Here is a 16,040-nt window from a genome sequence, read left to right on the forward strand (position 1 = left end):
AGCCAAATGGAGCAAAATTTTCCTTTTATAGAGAATACTGACCTGTCAACATCAAAAATATTATTTTTAGGATATAAACATTTTTTGTCAGTGAGTTTAATAACAATAATCGTCTCAAAATCCATTACTACTGTAGTAAACATTTCCCCTTAAGCACTAATAGTAGGAAATGAATTAAGAAGTTAGTTGATAGCAACTGCCTAAGGAAAAAAATGACAGTGTCACTTATACAGTTACTGGGATAAAAATTATTTTCTTTTTATTTAAAGTATTAAATTTTTAAAATAACTCAAAAAAAAATCAGATCTAAAGCATTTTGGCAAATTATAATTTATTCAATTGCTTGTTTTCCAGAATGCTAGAAGATGACCTCAAGTTAAGTAGCGATGAAGAAGAGAATGACCAGGTAAGACCCAGACATCCAGTACCTAACTTGCAGAATGTTTCATGTTGAGACTGAGTTACTGCAAATATYTTGCTAATGCTTTTTTTCAAAATATACATAAGGGTTATCAAAATACATGAAAGTACTATAAATGGAGTAGCAGATGTTCTTGTTTTGTGCCAGACTGCATGTGCTAACTGCTGTATTTGTGGGGAATGTTCTGCAGTGGTCTTGATTTATGACCTTGATGCAACCCAGAAGGTTTTTGTATCAGTCTTCTTCTGATTCAATTTTGTTTTGTTTTAAAGAGCAGCCAAGGAGGAGAGAAACAGGAATTCTGTGTTAAGGATTCAGGCCAAAAACCTTCAAGTGCAAGTGTCTAAAGCAGGGCCCTGGGGACTAGCCACTGGGTCACTTAATGTACCGAAAGCCTCGTTAGCATTCCCCTGCCCCCCGGCCATCGTTTCTCCTGTGGGCATTTTAAGTTCCTGTTCTGTGGCCTGTACAAACTAAGAAAGCTAAAGGCAGCTAAGAAAAAACCTCGGTTGTGTATTTGTTTCAATCTATAACCCAGCAATTGGGGCACTTGCCTGGTTTTTAGAGACCCCGGACTACCTGACTGGCAGCAGATACTTCAGTCCATGTCTCCTGTGTCTCAGGAGAATTGGTTTTCTTGCCAGGTGGGTCTCTCTCAGCTTCTCCTTAAAGCATTGCTCTGCTTTGTCTAGAAAATTAGGTGGTCACTAGACTAGGACTGGACCTTAAGATTCCYGCGGCCAGCCAAGTGCCTAACTGCCAAGCTGTGCTCTCGCGCACTCTCCCTCTGGCTCTCGCAATATACTGGCACGGATTTAGTGGGCGCTGAGCGGGCAGGAGCCCCTTCCCTTCCTCCTTGCACGAAAATGCACGTCCTGTGCRTTCTCCAGAACACGTGATGGAAATCCTGACCCTGGTTGCACAGCCCCCACCTTTGCAGATCACAGATGGATCCAGTGCTGGATATAACATGGTTTTCAAATCTGATTATTTCAATCAAGGATAATTGTAGCTATATACAGTTCCAAAATTCAGTATCTTAGACAAATAATTCTAAGTTTCTAGGCCTGAAACTGTTTCAGTTGTTTTTTTAATTCTCTTTACTAAAAGTCTACATTTTACACTATATTCCAAACAACAGGTAAGTCAAAACCTTTTAATATTCATAGTAAACTACTATTTCATCTATTTTGAGCAAAGCTTCTTGGTGTTAAGAAGATTCAGCACATGGATTCAATTATTTACATATTTATACAATTTCTTTCTGTTTAAAGTATTTCATCCTGAAGCACTTCACATTTAATTACTCTTCCTGCTTGTCTAGATAGTTTAAAACACAGCACATAGACAGCGTAGGGCAAAGTAAAGTGAGGGACAGAAGGGACGTCTGAGGAATAACAATAGCGYGCAAAGGTACTGTGGTGTTTGGAGTGTGGGGCTGCGCGTTAGGGGAGGGGAGAGCCAGCAATTAGCTTGGGAAGAGAGGTGGGATTCTGCGTAATGGGTATCAGTGTGGACTAGGCTGGCAGACCCAGAGCACTGAAATTCTGTTTCGCGTCATAACAAGTAGAAAAAGAGATGTGACAGTGTATGTTACGCAGGATGAAAAGAGCATTAGTATATTTAGGCAGAGAAGGAATAGTGGAAAAGTACAGCCATTTGGGTGTGCACACATGGTATCTTAGGTTTAGTGCTGCTACTTACAACTATTARTATCTGTCCTGCACTTGGCTCACTAGTACCATGTATGCTATGCAAGGTCTTCATTTAGTAATTAGAGCTTTTAGGTACACCTTATTTAGCCTGGGTCTTTTGCTTCTGTGCACGAACAAGCTCTCCAGAGGCCAAAATAGATTTTGCCACCAGAGTGGCAACCAGAGCAGAGCTGGGCTCCCATTTCTCRATTCTAATCATTGCTAGCAGTAGGGTGAACAACCTTCAACAATTACTTTTGACTTGATCCCCTATCTGTAAAATGGGACTAATCACGTTTTTTTCTGATTTGATGGTATAGATAAAAAAATTCCTTAAGGCATGGGCTGCCCCCTGCTATTTAAAACGCATTGCAGAATCTCAGCTGGGGCCTGTAGGTTTGCTTAACAAACGTATAAATGTTAAATAAATGTGCCTGTTAGATAAACAAAATAGTAAGTTTTCTCTACCTAGCAGGAAATAGGTCCAAAAAAAGAATAACATTGACACCTTCTTCCAACTGAATTAATAGATTGCCACATGGATCTGTATTTAAATGCGAATGAAGGAACCCACTTTCTCTTTAGTTCTTAATTCTGAGACTCTTTAATCTCAGATCTGTTTCTAGGCTTGGGAACAGGAAAGAAAGAAATTAAAGTTGAGGGTATAGGAACAGTACATGAATGATTCCCAGATATTCTTTACATAATTAATTAACCTCTGAGTATTCATACTCATTTAAGTAGTCCAATTGTTTAAATAGCTGAAGGTGAACTGTACAAGAACTAGCAAGCTTATCTTTTTCCTGATTTCTAAAGCAGAAAGTTTTGAGGAAAGACTTTGAAAGCTTAGAAGGCGATTTTGTATTCGACTTTGAAATCGCCAAGAAGCAAACAGCAAGTTTCTGAAGTCATGCAAAGGGGGACAGGTGCCACTGCGTTCCTAAGGGTGATATTTGGAGGATTGTGACTAACACAGAGAATGTGAGCTATGGATGACGGAGGCCAAGTGCAAGACGGACACGTGATTGGGAGCTGCGGGACCGCAGTGGGCAAGCCGTTCTCAAACGCTCCCTCCGTGCCAGCAATTAAGGTAGTGAGATTCGCAGACCCAGGAGAGGCAAAAGAGGCTGGGTTTGAGCTGAGTGTGTGTGTGCCCACAGTAATTACATTATCCACACATATTAGTCTCTTAATTTTAATTACATAAATGTATTTTTTCTCTTTAATGAGCATAGTTTATCCATTTAAAGTGATCATTTTAATTTTACAGGCAGTGATCATAGGATCTAATATGCAGAGGGAAAATTTCCTGTTGGCATATTTTACATCACACAGATTGAAGAAAATATACTTTTTAATCCCCAATCAATATCTGAAGAGCATGCAATTAACAGATACCAAGGTAGTTAACATAAATCTGCAAGTTAAAGAGCCAATTCATTTTGATTTATAACACATAGAGTAATAATTTTGTCATCATCTCTCCCAGAAAGCATCTGAAGCTTTGTAGCATGAAGATGTCAAAATTGTACTTAAGATTGTTCAGAGTACTGAATTGTAGTGGTTATTGCCTCTTGGTTCCTTGAAGTGTAGCATAGCACATGAAACAGTCCCCATTATAATATCCTGCTCTTCGCTGTAGAGGTCACTGGATAACTTAAATCAGTCTTGGGTGAAATATTAAAAGGAGATTGTCAGTTGTAATATGAACAATTCTCTTCTTTCCCCCTACTTGTCCTCTTACAATATGAAAATTCTATAATAGAAAGTAGTTCGTTTAAGGGGAAACAGATCCCTGGAATCATTTGTGCAATTCATGTCAATCAATAGCCAAATAAATTAACTGACTGGTACACATACATGGAATAATAATCTAACATATTTTTGCAACCCAAGTCTGCTTCCTTGTATGCATTTTTCTGTGCGGGATCAGGTTGGTTGCCGCTCAAGTTTTGTGGCTGTGAAAATTTATTACCAACAGAGTCAATCTGCATTCTGGCTGCCAAGTCTGAATAAATAGAGTCATTGTGCTTGTCTGGAATATGTAACCAAAGTTCATCCAGTCAGCTTGACTTTCACATCCCAGGAGATTCATAAAAGCCAACACCCTGGTATGTGCTCTTGATTCCTGCCCAAATTTTGTAAAATTGTATAAACAGAAGTTGAAGAAGCAATCAGAACACACTTGGAGGGACAAGGCTCCGAACTCAAGCCCCTGCTGTATCTCAAAAGGAAAGTACTGAGTTYTAGTACTTTTTTTTTTTTTTAATAATCAGATGACTACCCCACTGCTGCAGCAGGTAAATATGCAGGCTGAAAACACCCTCCGCACACAGTACACAGAGAGGCAGCGAATGACCCTCTCAGCTTCATTAATTTTGCCCATGCGCCCGCCACGAAAGAAAGAGCCGATACAGCTTTTCGATGGAAGTTGCTGCCCCCCTTAAGAAACAATAGAGCCAGGCAGGCCCTGCGTGGTCTCCCACGGCGTCGATATAAACGGCGAGCCAAAGCAAACAGAGGGCTCCATCCCCTCCAGGAGACCTCAGGGGAAGAGCAGGCTCAGGAAAGTTTGTGAGGAACAACTTCAGTTTAGGAAAATAAAAGTCTCCGGAGCCCGACCTGGCTTCTCACCCAGCGCTCCAGGGAGAGAGAGGAAAAGCGGCTGCGCTGGGCAGGCACGGGGGCTGCGCGCTCCCCGCTGCAGCCTGGGCATGGCCAGGGTGGGCTGTAGCCCGGGACTTTGCAGCAGGACAAAAGTCCCACTGCAGGGTCAGCAGCAGTGTTACAATGTCCCTACATAACCAGCATTGGGAAATGATTTTTTTTTTTTTTTTTGGAAGTCCTAAAATTGTGCTTCACTTTTTTGACAATAGCCAGAAGCGAGGGAGAAAGAATGTATTTAAGGACAAGCTTTTTAAAAACATGCAGGACTTCTGCCTCTCGTTTCTGGAAACGGACTGCCAATCAATGCAAAAGTAAAAATTATCCGGAAATGAACAGTCACGCATATATCTTCTTCCAGAAGGAATAATTTTAGCAGAACCTATATAAGCACTACTTCTGCATATGAAATGTAATATTCCAGCTAATTTGAAGCAATCTGTAATGAATTTTAAAACATACTGAAAAAGGGGCAAAGCGGCTACAAGGTTTTTTTTTCCATAAGGCCTCATCTGTTAGGATGGTGCTTTCTGAAGTCAAAGATCAGCCACTCGCAGAGCACAGCCAGGTACATCTAGAGAGAACAGTTATATTAGGTAAATTATAACACACCATTGCATAGCCCTGTCCATCATTAGAACTATTTTTAGTCAGTGCTAATTGCGCTCACATATGCCATGTCCAAATATTTTAACCATATCAAGTCATTTCAATGTTGTGCTCCATTTTATTCACCTCTTCATCAGTGCAATACTTGATGCCTGATCAGAAGTGAAAATGAGCAAAGAAAAAAAGAGATGAGAACAGTCAGTCCTGGAAAAAAAACACGGAGCCTGCATCATCGTTCCAAATGATTTTACCTCTCAAATAAAAAATGTCCTGATAAACTTGAAAAAAAATCTTTCTGATGAGAAGTTTCTCACTCCACTGCACACGGGAAATTTATTTCACAAAGTCTGGGCATGTGCGAGTTTGATTGTGACCAAAACTGCGCAAAGCAGAGGTAAGCAAAAATGGAAAAATTAAGTTTTGGTTTAAGGAATGGCTAGAATCTCAGGTGTTTTCTTATTTAATCCAAATGGTTTACTCAGTGCTCTGTCACTATAATGTGAGTTTATTTTTAGACTGGAAGAATAGCTGTTGTAACAGCCTTACTTAACTCAGATAAGTCCATTATTTCCTGTGTATTAAAGAAGCAGCCCTTTTGGTATCCAACATAACTAAAATCCAGAGCAAGATTTAAGCCAGCTGAGCCAAGCTTTTTGTGGTTTGCCAACTCTGATTCTAAAATTTCTGTGACATCTAAATTTGCGCTTCCACAAGGCATGACAAGAAGACCAAGATTGCCTCACTGAAACTGTCAGATGAAACAAAATAAGAGCTCAGTCTTGTCCTGCCAAACTTGGCTCACATCACTGCCTATCTTACAAAATCAGATTCAGTGTCTGTCATGCACTGGAGGGCAGGATCAAGCTCTAAATTTGAATGCCACCACCAAGAATGACAGCGAGAAAGGTTAGAGATTGTCCTGACTCTTGGACGTGCACAATATTTGGGGAGAGTTGCACATGGAGCACTGAGCTCAGCTCTCCTTAGTAGCAAATCTCTAAAAATAGACTGGAAAATAAACTTGAAATACAAGGGCATCTCTCTTGTCTGTTTATGTGATGCTGTGACTAAACTAAGTTGCAGCTCTACCAAATCTTCAAAGCCTGCCCTTTTCCACTGGTATCCCCTTTTTTCCAAGCCAAATAGTTTCTCACTGTTTCTACTCTAACTTCCTTAACCCTGGCTTCCAGAAGTCTTTGGATTTCTTTTCCCCTTGTGAACTAGAATTCCTCTGTGAATGTCCATTTTGACGGGCATGCCATCGTATCCTGATTCAGTCAATTCAGCAATGCCCACTGACTTAGGGCAGAAAGAGGGATTAGGCCCTACATTTCCAGGCTTGCTTTCCCTTGTGCTCCATGAGCATGTTAAAAATCAGTGGCTTCGTTTCACTCTCTTCCCACTCCTCCTCTTGAGCCAGGCAGAAACCGCTTCTGGGTCACACGGCCTCTCTCACCCACCCACGGCTCCTCCTCTCACTGAAATCGGGGACCGCATCCGAGTCTTCTCCCCTCTTAAGTGTCTCCATAAAGTGTCTGTCTGCCTTGAGGCAAATTCATTCTAACATACCTGTAAGGCAGCTGTTAAATAACCAACAACACCCATCACAAATTAAGGTCATTTGTGGTATTACAGCTATTACAAGAGGGAATAGGGGAATGCACCCCAGGCAGACTCTGGAGCACCCAGGGCACATGCTGATTTACCCTACTCCATTGTTTTATGTTGGTGTTTCCATCTATCCCTCTCAACTTGTGTGGTTTTAGCATAAGCCCAGCTTTTTCCTTCCTTCCCTCCAAGACCTGTACAATAGAAGCAGCAGGCAGAGCAATGAGGAAAGCCGTAGGGACTCCACGTGTGTCTCACACACATGTGTGAGCGCACGCACTCAAGCACACACTCGCGCACACACACACACGCACACACACACATGCACGGTCTCAGCCTGTCGCTCTTTGCGAGGTGGAAGGCTCTGGCCCTAGCCAGGGGAAGGTCACCCCATCTGGGCGTTCAGCTCGGGTCGGGTGGGTGGTGCTAGCAGGATGCACCAGCAGTGCGAGGAGTAGTATAAAGGAGACGTGACACACACAAACAGATGACAGCAGGAACAGAGGAAGGGGCAGCTAAAAGCATGTCAGAAAACAAGGGATGTGGAAAGAGTAAAGGACTAAGTGAATAAGAAAAGACTGAAGAAAAACATTTTAAATGGCAGATTAGGAGTAGCAGCTGTATTAGCGCATGATGAAAAATGTTAATAAGGAGCCATCAGCCAATCTGTCAATACCAGGATTTAAATAAAAGGTATTTGGAAACCATTGTGGTAATTTTGCTTGCACCTAGAAGGAAATCTGGCTCCTCTGAAGTCAGCAAGAGTTTTGCTACTGATTTTAATCAATTAAGGATTTTACCTCGTTGTTTTTCTTATTTCCCAGCACAATCCAAGCAGAATAAAGAAAATGTTTGGATAGTAATAAATGTATCATAGACAACTGGCATAGCACCTCATTGAACAAAATTACCAGTATTTGGAGAATCTAGACTTGTATTTCTCTCATTTTCACATATCTGGGCTTTTGGAAAAAATCAACTTTAATTCTGAGCTTTCAGACTTCCCAGTCAATCTTGTAAAACTCATGGCGCAACACCAACATTTCGTGACATTTGAGATATTCTAACTGTAAGCAGCACTTCAACAAAGTTTCCTTTTCCTGGATAAGGAGACTGTTTCTTTGGAGGCTGAAGGGGTTTTCCGAGATGACTGCTGCATTCATTGCAATGACTGAGACCTCCCTCCAGTGTCTTTGAGCATTAGCTGTTTTATTAATGTAAGATACCAAGGACTTTCCTTCTGCTTGTCTCCACTGAAAAAGATTAAAAAGTTAACTTGTCTTCATTGAAACAGTACATGCTTATGCAAGGGCAGAATTCAGGTGTAAATCTGAACAGAGGAAGGACAGAAGACTCAACATATAAAATCGTAAAATAGTTAATACCCATACTGCTTATATAGTAATTTGGAGATCCAAATCACTTTACAAGTGTAAACAACTTAACACAATGCCCCTGAGAGATATTTAGGTAAAGTTAAGCAAGAATTATTATCTCTGTAGAATTGGCATGGAGACTGAGACAGAGATGTGGCTTGTTTGAAGCAACACGGCAAGTCAGCTGCAAAGCCAGGATTAGCACTTAGGTCTTTCAATCCCAGGTGCTATGTTCAAGTCACTAGACTGTGCTGCCACAGAAGGTTAATAAGGATTAATGGGCAAAGCAGAGGAGAAAGAACAACGTGCTCCAGAAATATAATAATCAAAACCCAAAGTAAAAAAATGAATACCAAGATGTTGAAAGACCTGGAGAAATCATGAAATCCAGGAAGGTTTTAATAGTTTCATAAAAGATGTGGTTCCAGTGATAACCAACTCCAAAAGGGGAAAGAAAAGAGACCCTTTTAAGTCTTACAGCCTGTAAATTTTAAATAAACATTGTCTGGACAGTGAAACTCACATTCACACATTCATATTGCAAATTTACAGAGGAACACTGGAGCTGCAGTTTACAAATGATTTTAAATCCCTCAAAAATCCATATTGAAAAGCAATTCACAAATAAAACCTTAGGAACTGTGAGAGGTAGCAGAATAATGCATTGAGATAAGGCACATTAAGAATCATATCCAATAAATTACCTAAACATGAGCTCCGAGGACAACTCTTGTGGCCACAAGGCACTTACAGGCGTTTACAGAGGGCATATCTGTAGGCGTAAAAGGATTTTATCACCTCTGTTTTGAACCCTGATGGGAGCGCTATTGCAGTCCTGTGTGCATCTCTGTGCCCTTCAGGGAGAATGCTGAAAACCTGAAGAGGGTTTAAAGAGGGAAGAGGATGCCTAACACATTTGGAAAACATGCCTTGGAGTGAAAGAAATAAGCACAATGAATTGAGCTTGTCTAAAACAGGGCTAACAGCTAACTTGATCATGGTCTATAAACACACCTGCACAGGGAGCAGAGCTGTGAGACTACAATAGAGCTCCTGCAGGCAAAGGTGTAACTTCCAATGCAGGAAGATGCATCCAAACAAAGTTGGACTAGAATCACATTTTAACACTGCAGGTGAAGAACCAGCAAGATCTTCACCTGCAGGAGATTTTTTTTTAATCACAATCAGAGAATTATCCAAAGGATTTGCTCTAGGTTCATACCTCCCAGATCTGAAGCAGAAAGAAGCACTGGAGAGTCCTTTGGCCTAAGTTATGGCAAGTAGTCAGGTTGTGCCATTCACAAAACTTCTTCTCAGCTTAAATAGCTTAGGAATAAACTGCATTTACGCTACAGGCAAACAAAACCTTAGAAAGTTAAAACAGAATCAACATGGAAGAAATATGAAAAGTGAAACATGAAAGAAGGCAGATGTAAAAACATCTGTTCTGGTGTCCTTCCCAAGCAACAGTATATGGTCATGACATCTTTCCTTAACCCTGGCTTAGGAGAAGCCAACCTACAGTTCACTAGCTGCATTTTGATAGAGGATGACATCCAGCAGTTGGAAAGGCTGCTAATGAGGGAGATACTCATTTAGAGAATAACTGGCTCACTGCGTAGTTCCAGGGCAAAACCTGCCACCAGGGGAAGACAAACAAGATGCTCTGGAAGCAACTGAGTTTAGTCATGTGCAGGTGGTAAGTATTGTCTTACACCTTTACCAAAGAAACAGTTCAAATTCTTACCATGTGTACACCTGCACCATCTCACTGAAGTCTCTTATGCTGGTATAAGTCCATACAATTGCTGTAACTGAGCTCTCTCCTGATAATAGCCATTAATCCACATGGCAGTAGAAATGGAGAGAAAAAAAAAAAAAGGCTGAATCTGCCAACAGTCAATTTATTGGCTTTTATTTGCCAAAGTGTGTCTTGGGTGGGGTATAGAAAATACATCCATATGCAGTCAGCAGTGCCTCCAAGACATTCTCCCAAGCCCAGCAGAACATTGTTCCATGGCTCTAATTTGCTTCTTTTCCAAAAATGCCTGCAAGCCCCGCAGTTTATGAAGCAATTCTGTTCCAACTAGATTTAAAAAAAAAAAAAAAAAAGGGAGGATTTCTGGGGACCACTCTTAACACTCCAGGATCTCCAGCTCAATAGCTCTATTCAACCTGTTCTGCTCACTGCTCAGTCCCAATTACAAGGAACTAGCTCACTGCTCAGTCCCAATTACAATGAAAGCATTTAATTTCCTCTTTGATTTCCCTTCAACAACAGATTGCAACTTGTGACACTTCAAGTAATTTTGGTAGCTCATTTAACACACACTGAAACCTGAATATCTGCTGWTTATGTTCCCAAGCTCTGGCTCATTGCAATAAAGGATGGAGAAAGGAGACGCAATCTCTAGAGATTGAGAACCCGAACATGATTACTGCTGGCTGAAAACTTGTTTTGTCTCAGTAGTCTTGGGGTACAGCTGGAATATTTCATGAATGATTAATGAACTAAAGGCAGATCAATGAAACTCTGTCCTAAATGTATCTATAACCAATTCAGGTGGGGGATGAGGAAGTCTATCCAGCTGGTATCTTGTAATTTACAACTCCTGATGTAGTGAAATTGAGTAATTCATCTCATTTGCTATGTCTACTTTCCCAAGTATCTGAGTCACCTAAGTGATTTTTTTCTACTTCTCTATTTCCTACTCAGCATTAAAGTTACTATATGATGGGATGGCCTCCAATACCGTTGTTCATACTGAGGAGAACATTATTCCATGAGTAACCCCATTGATTCCAAGAACTGAAAATTCAGGATTATACTCCTTACTAGTGAACGCACCTGAATGTAGCTCAATCACTTATCAACAGAATATTAAACACCTCAAAGCACCTAATTTTTAGTAATAAGTCTTGAAGATCTTTAAATTCTGTCAGCAACATCAAACTAAAAACTTATTTCTTAGCCTTAATTTCTATAATCAGTACAGTTACTCACTTCCAGGAATAAACAAGAATGTATAACATATTGTCATCATCTTTCCTGATGGGTGATGAGTTGTCCTCACTAAAGTTGTTAACAATGTAGAATAAAATGCAAAATAAATAGCACAATCAAAAGCAAGTTATTAAAAAATAGTGGTGCAGGCAATATATGATATACTAAGTACCACCCTTTTGCTTACATTGTTACATAGATAATACCAGCATATTAGAAGCATAATAAACCACAGAAAGCTGTTTCAGTAGTGCAGGGTTTCTCAAACTATGGGTCATGACCCCTCCCCTGGAGGTTCATGAAAGGGTTTGAGTGGGGTCACAAAGAACCTGTTAGCAGGAMTCAAGGGCAAATATTTCCCTTTAAGTTGAGCAGCCCAGTGCTCTAACAGGGCAGTGAGAGAACAGACTGTAATTAGTGGCTGCAAGTATTTATACATGCTAGGGAACTGCTAACTACCTTTAATTACAACAGCTCACTTTCTCCAGGAGAGGGGAGCAGTATAGGCTAGAATTAAAATTGCCAGACGGTTGCTAACTGCGTTTCATTGAAGGCAGTAGATCTGTTTCTCCAGGGAGGAAGAGTAAACTTAACCACTTGCAACTAGATCTCATTCCCCCATTATTTAGAAATGAGGTTGTTAGCAACTCAGGGGGTCACACAAATATACAACCAAATATGGTTGTATTTTCAAATGGTATATAGTTTTGTATATAGAATATGCTACCATCAAGCAAAGAGTGAGTTGCCCCATGCAATTTGTAGTGCATTCTGGTGAAGAAGGACATTTATTAAAGGACTTCAAAAGAGAACTTAATTGAAAAATAGAACGATCTCACTGAAAAGTACTTGTACATTTCTCTCTGCTGTCCTGCCTGTCATGTGGATGCATTTTCTTGCCCAGAAAGGATCACCTTCTCAAAGCTGTCAACATCTGGACATACCAAGATTGAAACTAAAGACTGGTACCTGAGGCTGCAGTCCAATACCACATGGACTGGCACAGTTTAGCACTCTAAACAAATTAAGATGAGAGGGCCATCCTGTCTTCTCACCTCATTTCCCTGCTGAGGCCAGGTTTCATCTAGACTGGAAGAGAAAGTATCCAGAGCTTCTCTGTCTCTCAAAATTAGGGATTTTAGGGAAATAAAATAGCACCCCACACCCCACTGTGGGAGCTTTTTAGCATCATCAAAGTCCGTGTTCTCTTTCTTCAGATCTCTGGGGAAAGGTCTGTGAGGACAGTGGCTACAGACCAGCCTGTCTCCTTCTGTGCCTTCTAGCTACCCCAGCAACCACATACCTTGTCCCTTGAGGTCTCCGCACCTCCCCAGAAAGAAGTGAGAGAGGTGTCAAGTCCAAGTGAACCCCTTGGCAGACATGCTTTTTTMTTATTGGCAAGGCTCTCCACTGCATGCTGCCCCCACCATCCCATGGTGGGGACATCTGGTGTGTCCACCATCCCAGCCCTCTGCTGTGACAGCCAGCACACAAGGAAATAGCCTGGAAAAGGAATCCAGGTTATAAATAACATGGCAAAAAGATTTTTTTTAAAAAAGAAAATATTATCTTTCAGCTGAATCAGTTTTCTAACTTGTTTCATTGCACAACCACCTGAGCACCCGAGGCAGCCTGAGCGAAGAGTAGGAAATGTTAAAGGTGACTTAAACTGCACTGCCACGTAGTGGCTGCCTATGAGCAAAAGACTTGTGCCAGCTGCCAATGGGAGAGAAGAAGGAGAGGCAACTTGATTAGTGTATAGATTACCTGATCATGGAAAAGGGCACTGATAGTGAGGGGAGGCTCCTCAGTTTTGCAGGCAAAGGCATAACAAGGYGCAGAGTTCAGGATTGGAAGCAGGGCGACCTCAAACTCAAAAGGGACATAGCTTCCTCCTAGTGAGGGTAATCAGGCATGGGAGGGGATGGACTTATGTTGACTTGGGTTATTTAGGAAGAGATTAAGCCATAAGACACTCTTAAATCTAAGGTCTGGATCTCTTCTGCTTTTGTGCACAAGAAGTCAGATGAAATTATCATAATGAGTCCTCCTTAGAGACAAGAGAGGCAAGGTGCCAACCTAGAGGAATGGAAAGTAGCTGCTCGCCTTAAAGAGTGTCCTGTATCGCATGGACTGGATGACACGTAGAGTTGCATCTAAAGAGCATGCAGATAGAATGATTTACTGGAGACAGTAAAAAATACCACAATCCCCATATTGTTTTTGTTGCACTAAAAAGGACATGTTCATGCCATGGGCACATTCGCACTGAGCAGGAGGGACCTGTCCAATCCGTCCTATGGATTTTCTGAGCGGAGCAAAAGGTGATGCTGAGGACAAAGCCCTCCTGCCAGCCATGCCAGCCACTGAGAGTGAGGCATAGCCCACATGTCCTGACAATTTGCTGTGTGAGACATGGCAACTTCTCCCCAAGGATCCCAGGAGGCACAAGTTATTCCGGGATGTTCCTTCAGCAGAAATCCTGCTTCCAAAACCAGATTGAAACCCTTCCCAAAGGATTTCTGCACTCCTGTCAGAGCTGTACAGACCCACCCAGAGAATCTTTCTACACCTTTCTGAGAAGTGCTCCTCACCACAACCACAAGCCAGGTTTTATCAAGCTTTTTGCTTGCAACCTGTCAGTAGCATTTTGATTAGCCAGAAAGGTTACTTTCATGCTCTCCACCGCAGACTGCAATGCCTACAAAGCCACATGACTTGTATATGGATACAGATGCAGACAAGCCCCCCTGCAGCCTGAGAAGCCAAAGAAAATGGTCTGAAGCACATCCACCTGGCAACTGCAAAGAGAAAATTCACTTTACACTCTCTGCCCCTTGCCTCTCCGCCCTGCTTACCTTTGTGTCCCTTCTGAGCCAGAGGAGGCACGTGAAGGGCAGGTACAGCTGCAAAGGGCAAGCTCTGGGCAGATACAAGTAAAATTGAGGCTTTAAAGTAGATTTTCAACACATGATGGATTTCATCTTTGCTTTGCAGCTAGTTACTGTGCCGAAGCCACGAATCACACCACTTGAAATGATTCAAGGAGGGAAAGAATAATAATAATAAAATGGCAAGCTAGCTCAGGGATAGGCTTGGGGGTCCTTTTAAACTTGAGAGGCTATGATTTCTATTCCAAGAACTGCTGGTTAGCACAAGAAGAAGCACCATGCTTCCCCACCCCAGCCAAAGAGTTGTACTGGGTAAAAACTGAGGAGCAAACCAGCAATAGGTCAATCCTGTCCTTTGTAGCCAAAAGCTGCCAGCAGATTAACATGGCAGTGCTCATGGAAAGTCTGCAGCAGCTCTGGCAGCCTATGCTAAATTTATAATTATAGCTACAGGCTTCATCGCAAAAGGAACCAAATATGTGATGTTTGTTTCTGTGGAAGAATGGGAGGAGACTAATGGTAAAGGAGAGGGAGTGGGAGTGCGGAAGCGGGGAGAGGGGAAGGAAGAGAGCTGAGCCCTGCAGAGTTTTCAGAGACCTGCAGAAAATCATCTAAATAGAGTAGTTCAGACCTCAAATACTGTGCAGTGCTTTGACAGTCTTCTGGTTTATGGCATACTTAACAAAGTGTTTTTACATTTACTAGGCTGGAATGTCCATTTTACTATAGACTCTCTGCTACTTTACTAGTAGTTTAAAATTTGGACACGTGACAAAAATGTGTGTAACGCATTTTTTAAAGTGTCGATTGTGCTCGTAATTTTAAAGTCAGAATATAAAATAAACATCTCTGTCCTTTCTTCCAGCAGGCAGCACAGAGATCTGCTCTCCGCGTTCTATCTGACAGGTACATTTTGTCATTTTTATGAACTATAAATTGCTTTATGAAACGTTGAGCCCTATTTATTGTGGCATATAACTCATAATCAGATTTTGTCCCCAAAGTATCTGTGAACTGGGATGTTAAACATTTTGCATGCTTGGATTTGTCATGCATGTGTAGAGTTTATTACTGCAAAAATCACAGTCTTGTTGTATTTCATACAGAGTATGCAGAATCCCTTGTTGTGATACCAAACGAGAGATAAGAAACTTACTGGAGAAGGCATGAATGATGCAGTAAATTCTGAGCTGTAGAGTATGCTGAGATATATCTAAGCTCATTTTTCAGCAATAAGTACTTCATTTATTTTGAGATGTTCTCTTTTGACTTTTTCTAAATTCTTTCCCTGGGAATTACTTTTCTTTTGATGAGATTCTCTATACATTTTATGCACAAAAACAATGCTTTTTTTTACTCCTTAAGTTTTGAGGGATTGGTATTTTTGAGGAATTTAATTCATTTTTTACTTCATCTGGAATGGCAGCAGTGCTTCAGGCAGATAAGCAAGGGACCAAATCCTTAGACAATATTCAGGTTTTACTCAGCTCTTTTTCAAGCAAAAATCCATTAACATCAATGGGAAACTTGCCTGAGCAAGGAATTCAGGATTTGGGCCATCGTAAATGTTATAGTTGGGCCATAGGTCTGCACAGGTATTTACCTTAAATGACTTTTATGAAAGAGGATTGACTGAAATATAAGGTAGCTTTCTAAGACAGTCCTGATTTCTTTTCCAGTTTTGGGGATTGGGGGGGGGGGGGGTGGCAGGGAAGGTGGAGGAAAGACTGTACATTTTAGTGCCTGTGAAAAAGAATGAGCAGATTTACATTT

The 16,040-nt window shown here is 41.2% G+C and overlaps 1 protein-coding gene across 1 annotated transcript in view; it reads left to right on the forward strand.

Annotated features, from left to right (window-relative positions):
- The window catches only part of AFF3 (AF4/FMR2 family member 3), a 371,463-nt gene that overhangs the window by 279,271 nt on the left and 76,152 nt on the right, over positions 1-16,040 (forward strand). The window contains exons 9-10 of the mRNA XM_026066422.1: positions 355-406; positions 15,133-15,173. Of these exons, the coding sequence (XP_025922207.1) occupies positions 355-406; positions 15,133-15,173 (93 nt within the window). The remainder of the gene's footprint in view (positions 1-354; positions 407-15,132; positions 15,174-16,040) is intronic.

The sequence above is a fragment of the Apteryx rowi genome, unplaced genomic scaffold (assembly GCF_003343035.1).
Source record: "Apteryx rowi isolate R43461 unplaced genomic scaffold, aptRow1 scaffold_103, whole genome shotgun sequence".
In the NCBI taxonomy this organism is placed as follows: Eukaryota; Metazoa; Chordata; class Aves; order Apterygiformes; family Apterygidae; genus Apteryx; species Apteryx rowi.